At 44.9% G+C, this 25,286-nt stretch overlaps 1 protein-coding gene across 1 annotated transcript in view; it reads right to left on the reverse strand.

Moving 5' to 3' along the window:
• Positions 1-25,286, reverse strand: part of LOC141114445 (proton channel OTOP2-like) — a 133,307-nt gene that overhangs the window by 8,548 nt on the left and 99,473 nt on the right. The window contains exon 5 of the mRNA XM_073608119.1: positions 8,581-9,446. Coding sequence (XP_073464220.1) covers positions 8,581-9,446 — 866 coding nt within the window. The remainder of the gene's footprint in view (positions 1-8,580; positions 9,447-25,286) is intronic.

The raw sequence follows: 25,286 nt of genomic DNA on the forward strand, positions 1-25,286 counted from the left end.
CAAGATCTCCATCTTCTCCTTGTTTACATAGGCGGATCGCTGTTCTGCCTCACTTGGGAACAATCAGGAGTGGCCAGCAGACATCACATCCACCAGACCAACTGATTGGTTCCCCCTCTGTACAATCACTGCACGATCGAGTCTCCATCGGCACGCACGTGCCCTCTAGAGGTTTTGCACAAAATAACATACAGGTACGTGACTTTGCGCAGTACAAGTACATTAAGTGGTCCGCAAGTGGTTAACCAACAACTGCGGAGTCACTGTATGCAAATTCAATTTTTTATAATTTTTTTCTCTCGCTCAAATAGAGCTTTCCTTTGGCGTCATTTGATCAAGACTGGGTTTTTTATTTTTTATTATATGAATAAAAAAAGACTGAATTTTGAAAAAAAAATACATTTCTGTTCTAAAACTGCAAATAATTAATCGCTCGTCATAAAATTAGGCTAAAATTTATTCTGCTGCATTTCTTTGATGAAAAAACAAAATAGGATTTTTATTACAGCTTGCCTGTAAAATCCTTTTCTTGGTGTACATCATGGGACACAGAGCTTTAAGTAATTAATGGGTTATAGGCTACCTTCAGGTGTTGACACTGGTAAACCCAATCAAGGAAGTTCACTCCCTATATAACCCCTCCTCCTTCCAGGAGCACATCAGTTTTTGTAGCAAAGCAATATCTTTTGAAATAAGGCCGATAAAGCTGAGACTTGGTCTTTAATAGTACTCAAGGCCAATTTCATTTCTACCCCTAATTGTAGAAAGGCAAGAATTCTGCCTATGATATATCTCCAAGGGTGCCAACCCTTGAATTCACACCAGGAAACATAAGCCCTCCAGACTCTAGAATATATAGTTCTGGAAGCTGGCTTCTTTGCATTAATCAGGGTAGAGATAACTGAACCGGAAAGCCCATGTTTCTTCAGAATGTGGGTTTCAATAGCCAAGCCATTAGCTATAGAGACCATAAGGTAGGATGGAATATCGGTCCCTGTGAGAGCAGATCTGGCCGTAGTGGGAGAGATCATGGGCCTTCCACTGCCATCTTTACGATTTCTGCATACCCTGACCTTCTGGGCCATGCTGGTGCCACCAGAATTACCGGCTTTCTTTCCAGCTTGATCTTGCAAAGAAGTCGAGGCAGCAACTGAATAGGGGGAATACATATATCAGTGAGAACTGATCCCATGGGGTCACCAACGCATCCGTTCCGCATGCAAATGGATCTCTTGTTCTGGCCACAAAGTTGACTAACTTCATGTTGAATCTGGACGCTAGAAGTTCTGCGTCCAGAGTCCCCCATCTTTAGCAAACAGCCCAAAATATGTCAGGGTGAAGAGACCATTCCGCTGGGAATAACTGCTGGCGACTCAAGTAGTCTACCTGCCAATTCTCTACTCCTGGAATGAAGACTGCCGATACGCACAGAACATTCCTTTCTGCCCAAGTTAGAATATGGTTCACCTCCCTCTGCTGAGAGACTTTCGATGCCCCCTTGGTGATTGATATAGGCCACAGCTGTGGCATTGTCGTATTGAATCCTGGCAGGACAATACCGTAACCTGAAAGTCCAGGTCTATAGAGCCAGACGTACTGCCCAAATCTCTAGGATATTGATGGACAAGGTTCTTTTCGGTTCTTGACCACTGTCCCTGGACAGTTGTCTTTTCTAGTGCTGCTCCTCAGCCTGAAAGGCTGGGATCCGTCGTAACCACTTTCCAGATGACTGGTCTGAAGGATTTTCCTTTTTAGCAGATTCTGGGTTAGTAACCAACAAGTGAGGCTTTGGGACACTCTTGGGGACAGCTGCATTGGCAAGTGTAAAGCTTGAATTGTTTTGTTCCAAGCAGACAGGATACTGTTTTGCATCAGTCTTAAATGAAACTGGGCATAGGGAACTGCTTCGAATGAAGCCACCATGGTTCCTAGCAACCTCATGCAAAGGCGAATGGAGGGATCGCCATTTGACCTGACCATCCGCACCAACTCTCTTAGGGAGTTGATCTTTGCCTGAGGCAAGAACACCTTTTCCTATGCTGTGTCTATGATCAGACCCAAGTACTCCAGCTTTTTAGCGGTATTAAGGAAGATTTCTCTAGGTTGAGAATCCAACCCAACTCTTCAGATAGTTGGTTGTAGTACATACGCTTTGCTGGAAATGAGCCACTGACTGATCTATTAGTAATAGATTGTCTAGGTACGCTACGACTGTTATGCCCTGTGCCCTTAACCGGGCTAGAGGTGGGGCGAGCACTTTGGTGAACACCCGGGGTGCTGTAGTAGTCCGAAGGGCAGGGCTACAAATTGAAAATGTTGCAGTTCTAACTCAAACCGCAGAAACTTTTGATGAGCGGGAAATATAGGGACATGCAGATCTGCATCCCTGATGTTGATTGATGCCAGAAGTTCTCCTCCTAGAAGGATAGAAACTGACCTGATAGTCTCCATGGGAAAGGAGCTGATCTTCAGGAACGGATTTAGATTTCTTAGATCTAGAATGGGTCTGACATCTCCATTTGGTTTCGGATACCATAAAAAAGTTTGAATAAAACCCCAAACCTTGCTTTTTTGTGGGGATCTGTATGATCACTCCTTGAGATATTAATCGGTCTAGTGTCTGAAACAGAGATGGTCTTTTCTCTGGATCTTTGGGAACGCTTGACCTCAGGAAGCGAGACGATGGAAAGTCCCGAAATTCCAGCTTGTACCCCAGCATTACCGTGGAGATGACCCATCTGTCCTGAATTTCTTCTTTTCAGACTTCTGAAAACGGCAGAAGTCTTCCCCCCACCTCTTCATAATGAGGCTTTAGGATTCTGGCTTGCAGGTTTCCGACCCCAGGACTTCTTTTGAGCCTGGGTCTGACTCTGAGATCTTCCTCTAGAGCGTGACGGCAGAAGTCGTCGACCCTGCCTAGAGGCGGAAGCCCCTGGCGTAGGGGAAAGAGCCCGTTTAATTGAAGGGCGTTTATACTTTCTTTTGACTGGCAAAAGAGTACTTTCCCCACTAGAAATTGTTTGGATATATTTGTCCAAGTTTTCTCCAAATAGTCACTCCCCATGAAAAGGGAGCCCAGTTAGGAGGTCTTTACATGGTGCTTCAGATGACCACATTTTTTTAACCACGGGATCCTACGCATATGCACAAGCATAAGCGTCAGACGGGACACGCCTGGTAAACAGAATCTTTAATAGCATCTATGGCAAAGCATAATGCTTTTTGTAGTTCAGCCAAATCCCGAGCTTATTGTACAGGAAGCTCTCTAAGGGCCTGTTTAAATTGGTCCTTTAGGGATTGACAGATGCTTATTGCAGCGACTGCAGACTGACTAATGGCACCTGCCATGCACTGTTAATTTTGTCGACTAAAACATTTTAGTCGACTAAATGAATACTATTTTAGTCGACTAAAATACGACTAAAACTAAAATGGAATTTTAGTCAAAAGACTAAAATGGGACTGAAACTAAAGTGCCATTTTAGTCAAAAGACTAAGACTAAAACGAAATTGAAATTTTACTTCAAAATTAACACTGGTCTGTAGTGCATGTTCATACCTCAATACCATAAATAATAACATATTAGATTTTTCACTCCAGCAGTATATAAGTTTGGAAATTGTAGAGAAATGTTAACTAATGCAATACAATTTAATTACACCCATTAGATATTAGACGACAGAATGAGTTTGGCCCGATTCACACTGGTGTGATGCGAGAACCCTGCAAATCCACTGTGGGTTCCCGCATCGCACCGACTCGCATGGCAGTTCACACTGCCATATGCGAACTGCTGGGGAGTGTCAATACATTGTTAACGACACCCCCAGTTCAGCTTGCATATCGCACTGCGAACTGACAGTTTGGACATGAATCGGATCGCACATGTGTGAACAGCTATGCGATCAGATTCTGGTCCGAACCAAAAAAAGGGTCCTGTGTGTGTTTGGACCGAATGCGGTGCGATATCAGCCATACTATCTGTATGGCTGAAATCGCATCGCACAGACATCGCATGTGATGTGAACAGCAGTGCGCTGCGAATCACATGCGATGTCTGGCATCGCACCAGTGTAAACCTGGCCTTTTAGTCGACTAAAATGTACTGGAGATTTTAGTCGACTAAAATATACTGGAGATTTTGTCGACTAAATACGACTAAAACTAAAACAATTGCAGAAGACTAAAATGGGACTAAAACTAAAATGCCATTTTAGTCCTAAGACTAAAACTAAATCAAAATTTGCTGACAAAATTAACACTGCTGCCATGGAAAAAGTAGATCTTAACAGGGATTCCAACTCCTTATCTGTTGGATCCTTAAGCATCTGTGCATTGTCTACTGAACAAGTTAGGCCTTTATTCACATTGGAAATTGCAGCGTCAACTGCTGGTATTTTCCATCTTTTGGAGAATTTCTCCTCCAGGGGATTGCGATTTTCTTAGGAGGGAGAAAATGCTTATCCAGGTGATCCCATTCAGCAAAAATAAGCTGTTCTAGTACTGCATGTGCAGGAAACGCATGCAAAGGTTGAAAGGGTTTTAAGGAACCCAAGGAAGAAACCGAACTTTCTGGAGACTCCGTTAGGGGTAGCATGAAAGTAGAACGAACCATCTCCGTAAGAGATTGTATCAGCAATTTCTCAGATTTGAGAGGCTGAAAAAGGCTATTCTACCATTGTTTCCTCCGCAGAGGAATCATCATTGGTTTGTTTTTCTTCCTGATTGACTGAGGGTAACACCTCATCCTGTGCCCCTTGCAAAGGTTCTGAAGTGGGGGAGGGGGATCTAGCACACTTCATTTCCATCTGAATGGAGGATGCAATAAAAGCCACTAATCTTTCTTCCAGACTCTGCAGGAAGGAGGAAAGGACATCTTCAGTCACGTATACAGGGGCTGAGATGTGAGAAGCAGTTGCAACATCAATTTGTTCCAAATGGCTCACCCTGGCTTTCCATAACTGGTAATTCAGGCGAGGATGACAGCATGGAAATGCGACTTGGGATCCTAACGCCTAGGGGTGAAACCTTTATGTGGTGTCTTTTTTGGTAGGCATAGTCCCAAGTACAAAAACAGAGGCACTATACAAATTGCACTTAATCGCTGAAAATAGTCATGACATTTAAAGCCGCTATAAAAATCAGCCTAGTGCTGGGAAAAAGGTGTCGTTCCTGTATCAGGAATGCCAGTTTCCACCCCTCATTTATCCCACAGCTCTTGTGTCCTTGTGTTGCAGTCTGCTTGTTTTCTCCTCGTCAGCCGAGGAGAGACTGTCACAGCTGTGTTGTATTAGTTTTTAGCCTACCGTGTGTCCTTGTGGACAATCACGGCATCTCGCTTAGGCCCCGCCCCCTCTGACAAAAAAATGATGACCCGTTTTACTTTTAAAGTGTTCCTGCACTTGTGCGCAGCGTTTTTGGGTCCACCGACCCAACACGATGGGGGGGGGGGGGGGGGGGGGAGCATGGACCCATCCAGCAGCAGGCACAAACAGTGAAATCAGCCACAGTTAAAATAAGTGGTCTTAGCGGGACCTCCGCAGCGCTGATGTCCCCCTAACCCTCTGGTCTCCCTCCACACGCTGCTGCAACCAGACACGGACTGAGCTTACAGTGAAGACAACAGAGTAAGGTATGTGCATAGACTCCCTCTAGTGGAGAATTAAAGCATGACAACATTTTTTTTTTCCCTAATGGAAGAAATACATAGATGTTTTTAATACCCAAGTGTCTTCCCTTACCTTATCCTCACAGCAGGATTTGCTGAATTTACAGATAATCCAACCTTCACCCATCATGGCAGGCTGCATAGCAAACCTTCAAGGACTGGGTCCCTAAAACGGGGTTCCAACTGCCTTGGACCTGTAAAGAGCACCCCATCAGGAAGTTTAGGTAATGTAACAAGACCTAAGCCCTGGGTTCCTGGGGTCCAGCCCTACAAAGAGGCGTTACAGTCAAAACCTTGTGCTTCGGATACGAGGCCCCAGGTACCATCCCTTTAGGACTCAATGGTACTTTGGATGGATCTGGTCTATGGAGGCTATTTATAGCCAGCATGGATCCCTCCTGGAGCTCCTCAGAGCACATCTTCACTCGTGACCAACACCTTTAAAAACTGAAAAAACTGATGTGTTCCTGGAAGCAGGAGGGGTTATATAGGGAGTAAACTAGCTTGACTGGGTTTACCCGTGTCAACACCTGAATGTAGCCTATAACCCATTACGTAATTACTTAAGGCTCTGTGTCCCATGATGTACAATAAAGAAAGGTCAGTGTGAAACTTAGAGTCTACAAACTATGGTATATCAATCTGAAAATTGATCAGTCCTGTGACTGCCTTTTTCAATTCTTGAGGCCCTAAAATGCCAAATACCCTCAAAATTAGGGATGAGCCGAAAACCCCCCGTTTCAGTTCGCTGCAGAACATGCGTACAGGCAAAAAATGTGTGTGAACATGCGAACACTGTTAAAGTCTATGGGACAAAAACATGAAAAATCAAAAGTGCTCATTTTAAAGGCTTATATGCAAGTTATTGCCATAAAAAGTGTTTAGGGATGTGGGTCCTGCCCCAGGGGACATGTATCAATGCAAAAAAAAGTTTTAAAAATGGCCGTTTTTTCAGGAGCAGCGATTTTTAAATAATAAAAATTAAATATTCCTTTAAATATCGTGCCTGGGGGTCCCCTTAGTCTGCCTGTAAAGTAGCGCATCTTTCCCATGTTCATAACAGTCCCACAGCAAAATTACATTTCTAAAAGGAAAAAATGTAATTTAAAATTGCTTGTGGCTGTAGTGTATTGTCAGATCCCGGCAATATACATGAAAAAAAAAAAAAAATGGCGTGGGTCCCCCCCCCCAGTCCATTACCATGCCCTTCGGGTCTGGTATGGATATTAAGGGGAACCCTGCACCAAAATAAAAAAAATAAATTGCGTGGGGGGCCCCTCCAAAATCCATACTATAATTCCATAATCACAAGCGTATATTGATTGGTTTGCGCAAAATTTATAGCGTCTACAAAATAGGGGATAGTTTTATGGCATTTTTATTTTTAATTTTTTTATTAGCAATGGCGGAGATCTTCGCTTTTTATCTGGACTGCGACATTATTGCTGACACATCGGAGATTTTTGACACTATTTTAGGACCATTGTCATTTATACAGTGATCGGCGCTTTAAAAATGCATTGATTATTGTGTAAATGACACTGGCAGGGAAGGGGCTAACCACTAGGGGGAGATGAAGAGGTTAAGTGTGTCCTAGGGAGTGATTCTAACTGTGGGGGGGGGGGGGACTACAACACACGACAGAGATCACTGCTCTTGATGACAGAGAGCAGTGATCTCTGTCCAGTCACTAGGCAGAACAGGGAAATGCTTTGTTTACAAAAGCATCTCCCCATTCTACCTCTCCGTGACACGATCGTGGGCACCCGGCAGATAGAGTCCACGGGACCCGCGGTCACGGTCAACGAGGCAGGTGCGTGACGCTTTTTAAAAGGGACGTACCTTTATGCCCTTTTGCCCCCCAGCGCCATTCTGCCGACGTATATTGGCATGCGCTGGTCGGGAAGCGGTTAATTGGTTTGCATGAAAGTTATAGCGTCTACAAACTATAGTATATATACACTGGAATATTTATTTTTTATATTAGTAATGGTGGTGATCAATGACTTATAGTGGGACTGTGATAGTGTGGCGGGAAATCTGACACTAGTTGAGGCTGGCTGGGGGTGGGTATACTAATTGTCTGAAACTGACATCAATAGTGACTAATACAGTGATCAGTGCTAATATTATACATTGTCACTGTATTAATGACACTGGCGGGAAAGGGGTTAACATCTAGGGGCAATCAAGGGGTTAACCCATGTGCCCAACAATCTGTAATTGTCCCTTTGCAGGGAATAAAAAAAAAAAAAAAACAGCCCGTCAGTGTACAGAGCTCTGTGTTGTTTACAACACAGAGCGCTCTTCCATGAATGACGGAGCTGATCAGTGGTCCCAGGGATGAATCAATGGCCAGGATCCACTGATCATCTTGTGCTGTGACAAATCATGGCACAGCCAGGGCGGCGGGCACGTGCCTTATCCGGAAGCACCGATCATGTACCAGATCCGTAATCCAGCACACAGCGGCCTCCCTGCCACAGTAGATGTACATGGGGCGGTCCCTAAGCAGAGAGAGTGGGTAAATAGTTTCTTTCATGGTCTCTGTCTCCAGTGTGGATTCGCAGCCAAGGCATCTTTTTAGTGTGATAATAAGACTAGCTAGGGAACTTGGGTAAGAGAGTGGTAGCAAAAGACATTTGGTCTGGGGGTGCAGAAAGTATAAATCTAGACTTTCTTAAAGGAATACAGAATTTTCACTTAGTAAAGTTGACACTGAAAACCCAATCATACAAGGAAAATGGCATTATTGCTTTGCATGTGATTGACTAATGAAACTTCATCTTAATCACCAACCTAAGTAAAAACGCTTTACAAAGTGGAAGTTCTCAATTCCTTTAGTAAATCAGCAGGAAATAATTTCAAATCATTTTTCTATTACTGAACGAAATTAAAAAGAATTACTTACTATAATATTACAGAGGAAGAGAAACAAGTAAAAGTCCTTCATAGTTTTCCTTTTCTTCAGATGGCTCTTAATGTTTCGTGCCAGAGTCTCCCTTCTCGACAGTCTTCGATTTCTTTGAAGGCTTGTTGTTAGGGACAATCTGTTTTCGTCCTCTTGCACACTTCTACGTCTTACAGAATCATGTTGTTCCACAGGCATGGGGGAACTCTTTTTTGGATGATCTTTAAGTAAGTTGGTGGGGGGAAGACGATGCAGGCCTTCTATTATAAAAGCATTTTGAAGGGAGTGTTGAAGAATCATCAGTACAGAATAGGAAAATGTTAAACCACACATGAGGCCAAAGGGAGCAGTGAATGCCATGGCTATAATAGAATAATAAGAAATTCCATATTGGCCTAATGTTGCTAACACAAGTAGAACGGTATCTAAGGTCCGACTTGGGTTCTTCTGATTGCACATGTTTCTCTTATCCAGCTTGAAAATGACAATTCCCACCACGTTGGCCAGACACATAAGAAAAAGACTGATCAAATGAAAGAAGTAAAAAGCAGTCAAAGATACCCAAAGTTTTTGAGCATTCTCTCTACCCACTTCATATAAGACAAACATTACTAGGCCTGTAATCAGAATGGCCAAACCAGAAAAGAGGCCTAGAAGCGGGATGTGTTTACGAACACCTGGCCCCAGTCCATGGTGGAAAAAAGCATTTTCGTCAATCTTGCGTCCAACATTCTTCCACATGATATAGATCATTGCTGCAGCAAAGAGGTTGTACTCGATATTAAAAGGGTACAAGTAAATAAAAACTCTTTTGTTAATGCCACATTTATATGAGCATCCACAGCTGTTCTCATCTTCATCACCATCTGTTGAGAAAAGTAATATGGAATTGTAAGACAATATAAGTCCATTTTCATATTGAAAACAGTTTAAGAATTAGGCAAAATTAACCCATAGAAAAACGTACTTCCCTTCCTAACCCCATGACAGAAATGAATGAGTGGTTGTCTCTAGGACAAAAAGACAGACAGAAATAAATCACTTACTAGAGTTTCTAATCTCTTTTATAATTTAAACCTATTTTACTGAAAAAAAAAAAAACGGAGTTACTTACCGGTAACATCCTTTTCCAGGAATCTTTCAGGACAGCACCATAGAGAGACACCGGCTCCTCCCCTCTTAGGAAACACCGCCTTCCAATTCAATATTTAAATCTCATCCTCCCAACGGCCCCTCAGTACTTCACGAGTTCCTCCGGCCAGCTGGGGAGACACAAGAATACGTCATACAAATCTTTATCTTACCTGACGTTCTCATGCGATGAGTTCTCATAGACAATCAAAAACCTGGGTGGGTACTAGTGCTGTCCTGAAAGATTCCTGGAAAAGGATGTTACCGGTAAGTAACTCCGTTTTTCCCCATTCATCTTTCAGGACAGCACCATAGAGAGGATAAGCGAGCACCTTACCTTAGGGAGGGACTACTGCCTGCAGCACCTTACGCCCAAAGGCTTGGTCTTTGGCTGACAGCAGGTCCAATCTGTAATGCTTCACAAACGTGGAAAAACTGGACCACGTTGCTGCTCTACAGATCTGCTCCGGAGAAGCACCAGCCCACTCTGCTTGAGAAGTTGCCACTGCCCTGGTGGAATGTGCTTTAATACCCTCCGGGGGCTCCAAACCCCCGATTACATAGGCCTGGCTAATGGCCAACCTTAACCATCTGGCTATTGATCGTCTAGAGGCTTTGAACCCTTTCCTAGCCCCTGAAAACAATACAAAAAAAGAATCGGATTTCCTAAACTGTTTTGTACTATCTAAGTACTGAAGGACGCACCTTCTAACGTCCAGTTTGTGAAAAATATGCTCCTGTTCCCTCACAGGATTCGAACAGAAGGTAGGTAAAATAATTTCCTGGTCCCTATGAAACCTAGAGGCCACTTTTGGTAAAAAGGCCGGATCCGTTTTAAAAATCAAACGGTCCGGAAAAACCTGAAAAAAAGGCGCCCTAATAGAAAGGGCTTCGAGTTCACTTACTCTCCTTGCTGTGGTGATCGCCACCAAAAACACAGTTTTGAGGGTGATCAACTTCAAGGTACAGGATTCCAATGGCTCAAAAGGATCCCCTGTAAGAGACTGTAAAACTAAGGAAAGATCCCACACTGGGAATGGGGAACTTTTAACAGGCCTCTGTCTGCCTAAAGCTCTAAAAAACCTAGCTACCCAAGGATCTATAGCTAGTGGCTTTTCCAGGAAAACGCTTAGTGCCGATACTTGTCCTTTCAAGGTGCTATGGGCTAATCCTTTGTCCGCTCCTGCCTGCAGAAACTCTAATACTGCTACAGAACTTCGTACATCGAAGGAGCTTTCTGTGCACCAACTGTTAAAGCGTTTCCACACCTTTAGGTAAATGGCTTGCGTCTCTCTTTTCCTGCAATTTAGGAGAGTGGTCACTAGCCGATCCGAGAAACCTTTGCCCTTTAGCAATTCTTCCTCAGTAGCCACGCTGCGAGGTTCCATCGCTCCACCTGAGGGCAACAGATTGGACCCTGAGAGAGAAGATCCTCCCGGATAGGCAGAATCCAGGGAGGCTCCACTGTCAGACTCTTCAAGAGGGAGAACCACGGCCTCCTTGGCCAGTGTGGTGCGATCAGAATGAGGGTTGTGTCTTCTGACCGAAATTTTCTCAGAACTGCTGGGATCATTACGGGAGGGGGGAAGGCATAACACTTTGAGAAACGCCAGCTCTGAGCTAGTGCATCCACCCCGGCTGCTCCGTCCCATCTGTTTACGGAAAAGAATAGACGAGCTTTCGTATTCGCCTTTGAGGCGAAGAGATCCACGGAGGGGACCCCCCACTTCCGAGTAATCATCTCGAAGATGTCCTGGTTCAAGACCCAGTCGCCTTCCTTCAGCATTTTTCTGCTCAGAAAATCTGCTACGTGGTTCTGCTCCCCCTTCAGATGTATTGCAGAGAGAGAGAGAATGCTCCCTTCGGCCCACCTGAGGATGGATTCTGCCAGACCCCACAAGGATCTGCTCCTGGTTCCCCCTTGCCTGTTGATGTAGGCCACTGCTGATGAGTTGTCCGAACGGACCCTCACACGCTGCCCCAGGAGTTCTCTCTGAAAAGCTCTGAGAGCCAACTCTATTGCTCTCAGTTCCCTCCAGTTCGAGGACTTCTTTGCGTCTTCTTTTTCCCAGGTGCCTTGCATCATCTGGGAATCTAGGTGTGCTCCCCACCCTGTGCCGCTCGCATCGGTCGTAACCGTTCTGGACACTGGAAGAACCCACTCCAGGCCCTGTGAGAGATTGGACCCTTTCCTCCACCACCAGGAGGGACCTTTTGACCTGACTTGGCACAGATATAAGGGAGTCCAGAGATGCTGGACTGTGGTCCCAGACACTCAGAATAAACAGCTGTAGGGGGCGAAAGTGCAGCCCTGCCCACTGAACTGCCGGAAGCGTGGAAGTCAGTAAGCCCAGTGCTGACATTGCTTTCCTTACCGAGATCTGACTGCTGCCCTGGAGCAGTAATATTGCTCTGTCCACCTTCTGGATTTTTTCTGCTGGAAGGAACACTTTTTGTTTTGTCGAATCCAGTACATAGCCCAGGAAGGTGACCTTTTGGGCCGGAACCAAACTGGATTTTTCCAGGTTCAAGAGCCATCCCAGGTTTTCTAAGCTGTCTCTTGCTACCTGAAGATCCTGGTACAACTGCTCCGGGGAAGGAGCAAACAGGAGTAGGTCGTCCAGGTACGCGACTACAGAGATACCTCTGAGCCGCAAGAAAGCCAGGACCTCCACCATCACTTTGGTGAAGATGCGGGGGGAAGAGGATAGTCCAAAGGGGAGTGCTTTGAACTGTAGATGAAACGTTCCTTCCCCAGTTTTCACCGCCAGTCTGAGAAACCTCTGGTAACTTTCTGCGACTGGAATGTGCAGATAAGCGTCCTTTAAGTCTATTGACGCCATGAAGCAATTTGGGGGAAGAAGCGCTTTCACCGAATAGACAGAATCCATCCGGAATTTCCTGTAGGTAATTGATACATTCAGAGGCTTCAGATTCATGATAAGCCTGAATTTTCCCGAAGGCTTGCGGACCACAAAAATGTGGGAGTAAAAGCCTCTGCCTATCTCCTCTACAGGAACCCTCACTATCACCTCTTGTTCCTCTAACTCCTGTAGGGAGGATAGAAGAGCTGACGCTTTCTCTGCACACTTTGGCAGCTCGGTGACCAGAAGTCTGTGCTGAGGAGGTTCTGAGAACTCTAGCTGGTAACCTCTTCTTATGATCCCTAACACAAACTGGTTGGAGGTGATCATCTCCCATTGTGGGAGGAAGGCCCCCAATCTTCCTCCCACCGTGGTTACCCCGTCATTGGGTCTTCTTGGGCTGTTCAGGAGGGCGAAAAATCGCCCCTCCCCGCCCCTTGCCCTTCTGCCCCCAAGCTTTTTTCTGCCGCTCTCCTTTTGGGGTTTCAAACTTTCTCTGAGGGCGAAACTTTCTTTTAGCCTGCTCCCCAAACTTCTTTTTAATGGGAAAGGCCTTTTTCTTATCGGCCGTCCGGTCTAAAACGGTCTCTAAACCTGGGCCAAACAAGAGATCTCCTGTGAGGGGAATTCCACAGAGTTTAACTTTAGACGCGCTGTCTCCTTGCCACGTCTTAAGCCATAGGGCCCTTCGAGCCGAATTAGTGAGGGCTGAAGACCTTGCGGACATGCGCACTGATTCGGCGGAAGCGTCCGCAATATACGCTACACCCTTAAGTAGCATGGGAAAGGAAGCCAAAATAGTCTCTTTTGGCGTTCCTGCCTCAATATGCGCCTTTATCTGCGTAAGCCAATATTCCATATTGCGGGCCACTACTGTGACCGCCATGGCAGGCTTAAGGTTTCCCTGTGACGAATCCCAGGACTTCTTTAAGAGAGAGTCCATCCTTCTGTCCATGGGGTCTGCAAGAACCCCCATGTCCTCGAAGGCCAGATCTGTTTGCCTGGAAACCTGAGAAAAAGCAGCATCCAGCCTAGGGGTCTTATTCCAGACTAGAGACTCCCCTTCTGAAAAAGGAAACCTTCGCTTCAAAACCCTTGAAAAGAAAGGTTTTCTCTCAGGATCTTTCCATTCATTCTTTATGGCCTCAACCAATACATCATGGACTGGGAAATCCTTCCTTTTTTGTTCCCCAAGACCTTTGTACATTTGGTCATGGAGCGATAACACCTTCTTTTCTTCCTGAATTCCCAAAGTGGTGTGAATAGCTCCCAAGAGCTCCTCCACTTCGTCCAGGGAAAGCTTATAGCGAGAGGTTTTTGTGGATTCCCCATCCACCTCCTCCACATCCGATTCCCTTTGAGAATCTGAAGCGGTGCTATCTGGCTCCTCCTCAATTTCCACTCTGGAGCCCCCTGGTCTCTCTCCACTAACACAGGGAGTATCCACTGGGCTAGGTGTAACACTCTGCTGCACTGGTAAAGGACTGCTTTGGGCTTGCGGCAACTGGAAGCTAGAAAAGAGTGCTTTAAAGGACTGAAAGGTGCTAGAAAGCTCTTTGATGGATGCAGCAAGATCTGTACCCTGTTCTGCTGCCTGTTCCCTGACTAATCCATCAATGCACTCCTTGCAAAGTGCCTTGGTCCAGGATTCCCCCATACTAACTCTACAAGAGGGGCATTTTTTCTTTGAACCATGAGGCGACTTGCTTTTCTCTGTGGCTTTCTGAAAAAGAAAGAGAGAGAGTCGCCATAAATGCCCAATCCCACCAGTGCTTTTACAGAGGACCACCAGGAGTGCCCCCCCCAGGACCAACCACCACCAGGGTCCCAGACACACTCCCCTTCCCCCCGACCACCAGTGAGGGGAGAACACCCGTGAAGCTATCGGGATTTAGGTAAGGGAACACCACCCCAGGGTTCCACTTACCTTAGCATGGCTGGTGCTACTGTCTCCTGGAGCAGTTCTAGAGACCTCTGTCTCAGACATGTCCGCTGAGGATGGTGGTCGATCGTTTCCCCCGACAGCTGACTCTACAGCAAAGCAAGAGGGTCGCACCAGCCGAACGCTCGGTCCGTTTTCTTTCCCCGCGTCCGGAACCGGAAGACGCGAAATCGTCGGAAGTGCTCTCCCTCGCCGGAACTGACGTCATCCGACCCGGCCATAGAGCTTCAAACGCTGGCTGCTTGAACAAGCAGGAGAGACTCAGGCACTTCCCACAGCGCCCCCCTGGGCAGAAGAAACACGGACCTCCTCAGCTGTCTCTTTCCCCAAGAGAGGCTGAGGCGCGCCAATTCAGTTTTAAAAACAGGTAAGTAAGGCTTCCCCAGCCTTTACCTAACTGAACAAACAATAGTAGAGGGAAAGAGCTAGAGAGACCCGAATCCCCCTCTTCCTCACACAAAATCTTTGGCTTCAGTCTCCCTGACTGATCCGCCACGGTTCCCAAGCAGTGTCTCCCCACCGGAGGAAACACCTGAACTGAGGGGCCGTTGGGAGGATGAGATTTAAATATTGAATTGGAAGGCGGTGTTTCCTAAGAGGGGAGGAGCCGGTGTCTCTCTATGGTGCTGTCCTGAAAGATGAATGGGGAAAAATTGTTGTAGTCTGTACGCCTACTGGAGAGGTTTCCTGTTCTGACGGAAAGGGAAGAGAAATCTCTCCAATGGGGACTGCACATGAGACGTTACAGAGATACTAAACCTTTCCTACTCTGTAAATGTCACTCAAGCTTCTGATGTCAAACAATCACAAGTGCACAACAATAGCCGTGCCACTTGGTATATACAGTAATGTCAGTAGAACATATCTCTACAAGGGAAAAAACTCAAGAGGAAAAGCTTCCCATGTAAATGTTAACACAATATAGATGTTAATATAATAATATCGATGTCCGCCGGGTGCCCGCAATTGTGTCACAGAGAGGTAGAACGGGGAGATGGTTTTCTAAACAAAGCACTTCCCCATTCTGCCTAGTGACAGGACAGAGATCACTGCTCTGTCATCGGGAGCAGTGATCATTGTCATGTGTGTTGTAGCCCCCCCCCCCCCAGTTAGAATCACTCCCTAGGACACACTTAACCCCTTCATCGCCCCCTAGTGGTTAACCCCTTCCCTGCCAGTGTCATTTACACAGTAATTGGTGCATTTCTATAGCACTGATCGCTGTATGAATGGCAATGGTCCCAAAATTAAAATCGCAGATCGCCACCATTACTAATAAAAAAAAAACAAAAAAATGCCATAAAACTATCCCCTATTTTGTAGACGCTATAAATGTTGCGCAAACCAATCAATATACTCGGATTACGATATTTTTTACCACAAATATATCGAAGAATACACATAGGCCTAAACTGAGGAAAAAAAAACTTTTTTTTTATATATATATTTTGAGGGATATTTATTATAGCAAAAAAAATATTGCTTTATTTTCAAGGTGATCAAATACCACCAAAAGAAAGCTCTATTTGTGGGAAAAAAAGGACATCAATTTTGTTTGGGTACGTCGCACGACCGCGCAATTGTCAGTTGACAATTGTTCAGTCGTGCAACACTGTACCCAAATAAAATTAATGTCCTTTTTTTCTCACAAATAGAGTTTTCTTTTGGTGGTATTTGATCACCTCTGCGGTTTTTATTTTATGCGTTATAAACAAAGTTTGGGGAAAAAAAAAACAATTTTTACGTTCTGCTATAAAACACATCCAATAAAACATTTTTAAAAATCTAAATTTCTTTGATTTATGCCAATGTATTCTGCTACATGTTTTTGGTAAAAAAAAATAATAAGAGTATATTGATTAGTTTGCACAAAAGTTATAGCATCAACAAACTATGGGATAGATTTACTATTTATTTTATTGTTTTTACTAGTAATGGCGGGGATCTGCAATTTTTAGCAGGACTGCAACATTGCGGCGGACAAATCTGACTCCAAGTGACACTTTCAGTGACACCAATACAGCGATCAGTGCTAAAAAAAAAATAAAAAATAAAATACACGGTCACTGTATAAATGACACTGGCAGAGAAGGGGGTTAACATCAGGGGAAATCAAAGAGTTAACTGTGTTACCTGGGTGTGTTTTCTCACTATGTGTGGAATGGCTTAACTGAAGGAAGACAGAGATCCAGGTTTCTGCTTAGAAACACAAGATCTGTCTTTCCTACTAGCTTAACGGCAATCTGCCTTGTTTATATAGGCAGACCGCTGTTCTGCCTCTCTCCGAACGATCGATGGGTTCCCGCCGGACCCGTTGATTGGCTCTTGCTGTGTCCAATCACAGCAGGAGCGGTGCTCTGGCGGCATGCGCCCCAGATCCGAAGATTGGAATCACGTACAGGTACGTGATTTTGCGCTTAAGGGCCGCCCTACCGCAGTATATGTATGTGGGGCGGTCATTAAGCGGTTAAAGTAAATATTACATTTTTACTATTTGAAGCAAGTAGACTGCAAACCATAGATATATATGTATATATATGATCCCCTTAATGACCCCTTTTTGGAAAGTAGACTGTCCAAGGTATTTAGTAAGAGGCATGGTGAGTTTTTGACACTTTTTTTACAAAGTTGTAATTTTTGTTATTCCTCACACAGCAGAGACATACTTAAAATTACATCCCAAAGCACATTTTACTCTTTCTCCAGAGAATGGGGATACCACGTGTGTGAGATTTGGGTTTTCAAGGAGCATCAATTATGCATCTAATTCCCTGACTACCTGTCACATACCTGGAAGAAAGAGAGGAAAGATCTTTGGTGCCGCACATCCACGGAGTCTTATGGTGATATAAAGAGAGACAACCTCAGCCTGGGCTCATTGATGTGTGGCTCCAGGGACCTTTCCTCTCTTCCTTCCATTAACTACAGGAGCTGGGACAAGCTCCATCCCTTGCTGGCACTCCTGCAGTGGTTGCAGCATCACCCACGCTACTCCCCATAGTGATCGAGCCTGAGCGGCACACTAAACTGTGTTTCACATACCTGGTTAGTGAGCCTCATGTGCAGAGGAAGGCCTTTCATACAGCTCCGGCTCAGGGGCCGCTGATCATGGAACAGTAATCGCAAGAGCATGGCAAGGTAAGAGTGCCTATGATCAGTCCAGTAGTGAGTGTTGGTAGTAGCCAACACCTCACTGGAAGAGTGCCAGGAGACGGAGCAGCTGACAGCAGGCAGATGTGAGAGCAGGACAGGCTGGAAGCAAACAGGCGACAGACTGAGGATGCGCAGCAGGATGCAGGAGCCAAAAGATGATGAGCTGACCTGAACGAGCTGTAGCAGGCTGAAAGAGCTGAATGCAAGGTCAGACAACCCGGGTCAATAACGGGCGTGCAGATCAGGCATAAATGGCAGGCAGCAGAGTAGTCAGTACACAGGCAATTTTGGCAATGGAGAAGGGATCAAACAAAGGCAGAAGGCAGAGGTGGAATCAGGGGACAAGCCGGGGTCAGGGCAGGTAGCAGACAAGGTTGGTCTGGAGTAAGCTGGGTCAAGAGCAGAGGTCAGGCACAGGAATCAGAAACACATTAATGGAACACTGTAGACTGTTTAAATATTCCGCTTGGCGCCAATATGGGTGACAGGTAGGGTTGTCCCGATACCACTTTTTTAGGACCGAGTACAAGTACCGATACTTTTTTTCAAGTACTCGCCGATACCGATTACCGAATCTTTTTTTTTTAATGTCACGTGACAGTGTTTTTTTTTTTTTTTTTTAACAGTGCTTATTTTTTTTTGGGGGGGGGGGGGGGACAGTGTATGTGTGTGTGGGTTTTTTACAATTTTCATTTTTTACAATTTTTATTTTTTACAATTTTTATTTTTTTTATTCTTTATTGCAATATGTGTTTTTTTTTTTTTAATCAGCCCTGTTGGGGGGCTTTGGTGAGATATCAGGGGTCTTAACAGACCTCCGATATCTCCCCCTTGAGACAGAGAAAGAGACAGAGGATAGAGATTCCCCAGTCCCTTTCTCTGCAGTCTCAGCTGCACTGAAAATGAATGGAGAGAAGACAGCGGCTCCTCTCCATTCATAAACTGACACATCGTAATCACAGGAGATTACAATGTTTCAGTTATGTGAATGGACAGAGTCAGCTGACTCTGTCCATTCACAAAGGAAGGAGGAGGAGAACGGAGGGGGACAGAGAAGGTGAGGGGAACGGAGGGGACAGCGGAGAGGCACAGCAGAACGGAGGGGACAGCAGAGGGGGACAGAAAAGGAGAGAGGAATGGAGGGGACAGCGGAGGGGGACAGAAAAGGAGAGAGGAACGGAGGGGGACAGCGGAGAGGCACTGAGAAGGAGAGAGGAACGGAGGGGGACAGCGGAGGGGGCATGGAGGAGGATGCAGTGACAGTCAGCGGTGAGCGATCACCGCTGTATGTCACTAAAGCCGCTGGGGGAGAATCTTGTAACTCCCCCATGCGCCGATCACAGCTGTCTTCCAGGTATCGGGGGAAGCATCGGGAGCATTTGCCCAAGTACAAGTACTTGGGCAAATGCTTGGTATCGGTGCCGATACCGATACTAGTATCGGTATCGGGACAACCCTAGTGACAGGCACGCACCTGCGAATGCACGTTCATGCGTATATGCACATGTTTGTGCACAACTGCTTGGTCATTCCCCGCCGGCATGTGCATGTCAGAACTCCATTTATAATATGATGAGCTCTTTCCTGACACTACCTATCATTTTTCTTGAGTCCCTAAAGTGCAAGGACAGGAGAAACCGCTACAAAATGACCCCATTTTGCAAAGGAAACACCCCAAGGTTTTTTCTGAAAGGCATAGTGAATCTTTTGAAAATTTTTCGCCACAAGTTTTTGGAAAATGCAGGAAAGAATATGAAAGTGTATATTTTTACAAGTTTACAAGTTGTCAATAGTGATGGGCCGAACACTCCCTGGCTGGGGTCGCACCAGAACTCTAACATTGCAAAAGTTTAGACCCAAACCCCATTGAAGTCTATGGACCTTACATAGTTAGTCAGGTTGATAAAAAAAAAAAAAAAAAAAAAAACACACACGACACAAGTCCTTCTTAGTTCAACTAAATCATACAATCCCATATACACAATCCTTCACCCACAGTTGATAAAGAGGAAGGCGAAAAACCCCAGCAAAGCATGAGCCAATATGCTACAGCAGGGGAAAAAAATTCCTTCCCGATCCCCCAAGAGGCAATTGGATTTTCCCTGGATCAACTTTACCTATGAATGTTACTACCCAGTTATATTATAAATTTGAAAAACCAAAAAGTCCCCATTTTGAAGGCTTATATGCAAGCTATTGGCAATCAACAGGGTATGGGGGCCCATGTACTATCCTGGGGGACATCGTTTTTACAGAAGTGATTTTAAAAATGAAACAATAAATATGAAAAATTCCTTTAGATATAGTGCCTGGGGGGAGTCCCCTTAGTCTGCCTATAAAGTGGAGCATCGAACCTGCTAAAGCAAAACAAAAAAAAAAGCCATTTAAATTTCCGGCTGTACAATACCATTTCCAGCAATACAAAAATGTAAAAAAAAAAAAAAAAAAAAAAAAATATGCAGTGGGGTTGCCCCCTAATCCATACCCCACAAATTCAGGTCTTCACTGAACGGGCAAGGTTTGGGATGGTTTATTGCTCAGCCCGAACTGTTCACCCAACACTAGTTGTCAATAAAATACTTCATAACACTCAGTATAGTCATACTTACACCTCAAACCACATTCTGTTACTCCTCCCAAGTATCAGGATACCAGATATGAGAGACTTTTTAACAGCCTGGCTACACAAAGAGGCTCAATATCCAAGGAGCACCTTGACGCTTTCTAGGAGTATAATTTAGGCATCTAATTTCTGAACAATCTTTTATATTTTTTTTGAGGCCCTGGCGCACCAGGGCAGTGAAAACACCCACAAAATGGGGAATCTTTTAAAGATTTCATTTTTAACCATAAGTTTTTGGAAAATGTGGAAAGAAAATGGCAACACTGGGGACTGGTGATTGGGGACACTGATTGGCTGCACTGGTCTGTGACACTGTACTGCTGTGGCCAGAGGCAATGGTTGGCGGCACTGACATAGTGATGCCAGAGCAGCCAGGCATTGTACATGATCATCGCCACAGCAGAACAATGTCAACACTGACACAACACTGCTATGGTGACAGTATGCAAGAAAATATATACGGTCTACACACTACTATCTACAATTTTACTGCAATGGCTATTGATCGCTCCCTGGTCATCTCTCTCCTCGACTACTACAACTCCCTTCTCATTGGCTTACCTTTACATAGGCTAACCCCCATTCAATCCATCAAGAATGCCGCTGCCAGGCTCATCCACCTTACTAACCACTCCGTGACTGCTACCCTTCTCTGTCAATCCCTCCACTGGCTTCCACTCACCCAACAAATAAATTGAAAATACTAAACAACTTACAAAACTGTCTACAACTCTGCACCCAGCTACATCACAAACCTGATTTCATAATACAACATAATCGTTCTCTTCATTCCTTCCAAGACCTTCTGTTATGCCCCTCACTACACGTGACTGAGGTGTATTTGGGCACACTGTTAACTCCTCTCATACCAATGCATTCCAGTAGGCGCAGAATCCTTTATGAACTTTTATTGATACAAGATAGAGTAAAACTGTAACAGATACAGACAAAATGCAATTAATAAAGATCATACAATTAGTGCCACCCTATCTAGCTGAAGATACAATTAGTAAACATACCAAAGATGGATCCGGATGGCTGGCGTAGAGCATGGCAGCAGATGTACTTGGTTCCATAGGAAGGTAAGAGGAAAAGACTGGAGGAAGCTGATGCAAGGCCTGATGGAATTGAAAAGTACGGAGGCTTGCATGTACCAAATCTAACCAGCTATTCTAAATAACTACTTTAAAATAGGTATAGCGCAGTTATACAAAATGGCCACTAGATGGTAGCATAGAGTAATCTAATCAAACCAAAGAGTCAATAGGAGAATTACAAGCCTTATTAAAGAAGGCATGACACTCCCCGCCTGGTTTCCCACAGATACCACATATCATGGCACTCCGGAGGAGAGTAACAAAATAAGTTCAGAAACAGGTCTGAGGAAAAGTTTAGGCTGGCCTTGCCTAATGACTTTGAGCTCAACTTTCCTGACGTTTCCATCTTCACTGGAAAACACTTGGGTTATCAGACCCAAAGGCCACTCGTTTCTCCTGGATTGAGAGTCTTTCATGAGAATGATGGCACCAGGTTCTAAGTTGGGTTTGCTGTCTTGTCACTTGTTCCTGGTCTGTAGATTAGACAAGTATTGTTTCTTCCACTTGTTCCAAAAGGTGTCAGCTAACACTTGTACTCTTTTCCATTGACATCTGTATAAGTCATTTGTGTCTAGATTGACTGGAGGAGCCGTGATCACCTCAACTTTCTGAGTGAGCAAAGTGGAAGGTGTAAGCAAGAAAGGATCTTCAGGATCATTAGGTATAGATGTCAAAGGTCTGGCATTCATTACAGCTGATACTTCAGCCATGAATGTTGTCAGAGTCTCATGTGTGAGTTCTGAAGTTCCCAAATGTAGAAACATTGAATCTAGCATTCTTCGAGCCATACCAATCATACGCTCCCAGGCACCTCCTATGTGAGAAGAGTGTGGGGGGGTTAAATGTCCATGTACAACTGTGTTCTGAAAGGTATCTCTCTACACGTACTGTGTCAAGGTTTGAAGTGATATTCAATTCTTTGCAACAACTTGGTCTTGTAGGGGTACCTCTAAAGGATCTGGCTATGTGAACCAAGCAAGCAGTAGCTCTTTGTAAGGACTTCCAAGTGGAGAATTTGTGGAAGCGCTTGGATCCCAACAGTTGGTTAGAAATTGTTGTATGTAGTGTGGAAACCTGAGGACGGATATCGGAGTCAGATTCAGGTTCTAACAGTACATATGTCTCCCTTACTGGAGTGGTAGGCACTGGCTTGTACAAGAAGGGTGGTCCTGTGAGCCATGTAGTGTCTTTGAGACGGGATGCTGGTACAGACCTTGTAGCATGATCTGCTGGGTTATGATCAGTTGAGACCTAATGCCACTGGGTGGGCTGTGTCGCCTTCCTGATTCTTTAGGACTTTAATGTGTACATAGACATAGAATCTCCTACTTTCATTGTAAATGTAGCCCAACACTACCTTGCTGTCTGTGTAAAACTCTGTGTCCTCGAGTTCTAGATCCATCCCAGATGTAATAAGTTCTACTAGTACAGCAGCACACAGTTCCAATCTTGGAATGGTGGTTTCAGGACATGGTGCTAGCTTGGCTTTGCCCATAACAAACCCAATATGAACTTGGCCCTTGATGTCTACTAACTTGAGGTAGGTTACTGCTCCTATTGCTTTAACTAAAGCATCACAGAATACACATAACTTTGTAGACTGAACCCTTGTGAGAGGAAAGTGGGTGTATGGTCTATGTATGTGTAGGTTGGATAAAGTCTTTAAAGAGTCTCTCCATGTTATCCATAATGTCTCTTTCTCAGGAGTAGGGATGAGCCGAACACCCCCCGGTTCGGTTCGCACCAGAACCCGCGAACGGACCGAAAGTTCGCACGAACGTTAGAACCCCATTGACGTCTATGGGACTCGAACGTTCGAAATCAAAAGTGCTCATTTTAAAGGCTAATTTGCATGGTATTGTCCTAAAAAGGGTTTGGGGACCCGGGTCCTACCCCAGGGGACATGTATCAATGCAAAAAAAACTTTTAAAAACGGCCGTTTTTTCGGGAGCAGTGATTTTAATGATGCTTAAAGTAAAAAAAAAAAAAGTGAAATATTCCTTTAAATATCGTACCTGGGGGGTGTCTATAGTATGCCTGTAAAGTGACGCGTGTTTCCCATGTTTAGAACAGTCCCTGCACCAAATGTCATTTTTAAAGGAAAAAATCTCATTTAAAACTGCTTGCGGGTTTAATGTCATGTCGGGTCATGGCAATATGGATGAAAATCAGTGAGACAAACGGCATGGGTACCCCCCAGTCCATTACCAGGCCCTTTGGGTCTTGTATGGATATTAAGGGGAACCCCGCACCCAAATTAAAATAAGGAAAGGTGTGGGGCCACCAGGCCCTATATACTCTGAACAGCAGTATACAGGCGGTGCAAACAAGACAGGGACTGTAGGTTTGTTGTTAAGTAGAATCTGTTTGTAATTTTGAACATTTTTAACGTGTTTAGCTCCAGCCAAAAAATCTTTTCTAAGCTTTTTGGAAAACATAGGGAAGGGTTATCACCCCTGTGACATTTGTTTTGCTGTCTTTCCTCCTCTTCAGAAGATTTCACCTCACTTTTTTGTCCCAATGAAAAATGTTTTTTGAAAATTTGGGTTTTTTTGTGGAACAAGGATTGGAATGCATCAGTGGAAAGGAGAAATTGTTTTCCCATATTAACTCTTACAGGAAAGAATTTCCCTTCCTAGGGGTAGATTTCATCTCACTTCCTGTTGTCTCCTTCCGTTTGCAAGTAGGAGTCGTTTGTAAGTTAGATGTTTGAAAGTAGGGTCCTGCCCTATATACTCAGCAGAAATTTGGGCCTTAGGTGTTGCTGTGGCCACAACACTGTAAGCCCTCACAGGGCCCTGCTGTGAAATATTAGATCAAGAATTGTAATTACATGCCCCTGTTGAACAGGAGCTGAAAAATTAGGCCTTAGGCACTGGTGCTGGTGCCACAACACTGCAACCCCTCACAGACACTCTAGTTGGAACGCAGGAACGAGCCCTGCTGCAAAGTATTGCATCAAAAATTGTAATTACACGCCCCTGTTAGACAGGGGCAGAAAAATTGGGCCTTAGGCACTGGTGCTGGTGCCACAACACTGCAACCCCTCACAGACACTCTAGTTGGAACGCAGGAACGAGCCCTGCTGCAAAGTATTGCATCAAAAATTGTAATTACACGCCCCTGTTAGACAGGGGCAGAAAAATTGGGCCTTAGGCACTGGTGCTGGTGCCACAACACTGCAACCCCTCACAGACACTCTAGTTGGAACGCAGGAACGAGCCCTGCTGCAAAGTATTGCATCAAAAATTGTAATTACACGCCCCTGTTAGACAGGGGCAGAAAAATTGGGCCTTAGGCACTGGTGCTGGTGCCACAACACTGCAACCCCTCACAGACACTCTAGTTGGAACGCAGGAACGAGCCCTGCTGCAAAGTATTACATCAAAAATTGTAATTACACGCCCCTGTTAAACAGGGGCTGAAAAATTGGGCCTTAGGCACTGGTGGTGGCGCCCAGAACCAAAAATGTTCTTACAAGCTATCAGCGTGATGATTGAGGAGGAAGAGGATAATTACTCAGGGATAGTCACTCAGCATCAGCATAGGCAGTCTTTGAAGGGATCTGAGATTTCAAAAAAAATTATTCGGTTACATCAGCATCAGGTGCTTGGTAGCTGGTGGTGATCCAAGACTCATTCATTTTTATGAAGGTCAGCCGATCGACCGAGTCGGTGGACAGACGCACCCTGTGATCGGTTACCACGCCTCCAGCAGCACTGAATGTGCGTTCCGAAAGAACGCTGGATGCAGGACAGGCCAGTAGCTCAATTGCATACTGTGCAAGCTCTGGCCAGTGATCCATCCTCAAGACCCAGTAACCCAGAGGATTTTCGGTGGGAAAGGTGTCCAAGTCTGATCTTGCCCCTAGGTATTCCTGCACCATGTAAAACAGA

This window comes from Aquarana catesbeiana, linkage group LG12 (genome assembly GCF_042186555.1).
Source record: "Aquarana catesbeiana isolate 2022-GZ linkage group LG12, ASM4218655v1, whole genome shotgun sequence".
In the NCBI taxonomy this organism is placed as follows: domain Eukaryota; kingdom Metazoa; phylum Chordata; class Amphibia; order Anura; family Ranidae; genus Aquarana; species Aquarana catesbeiana.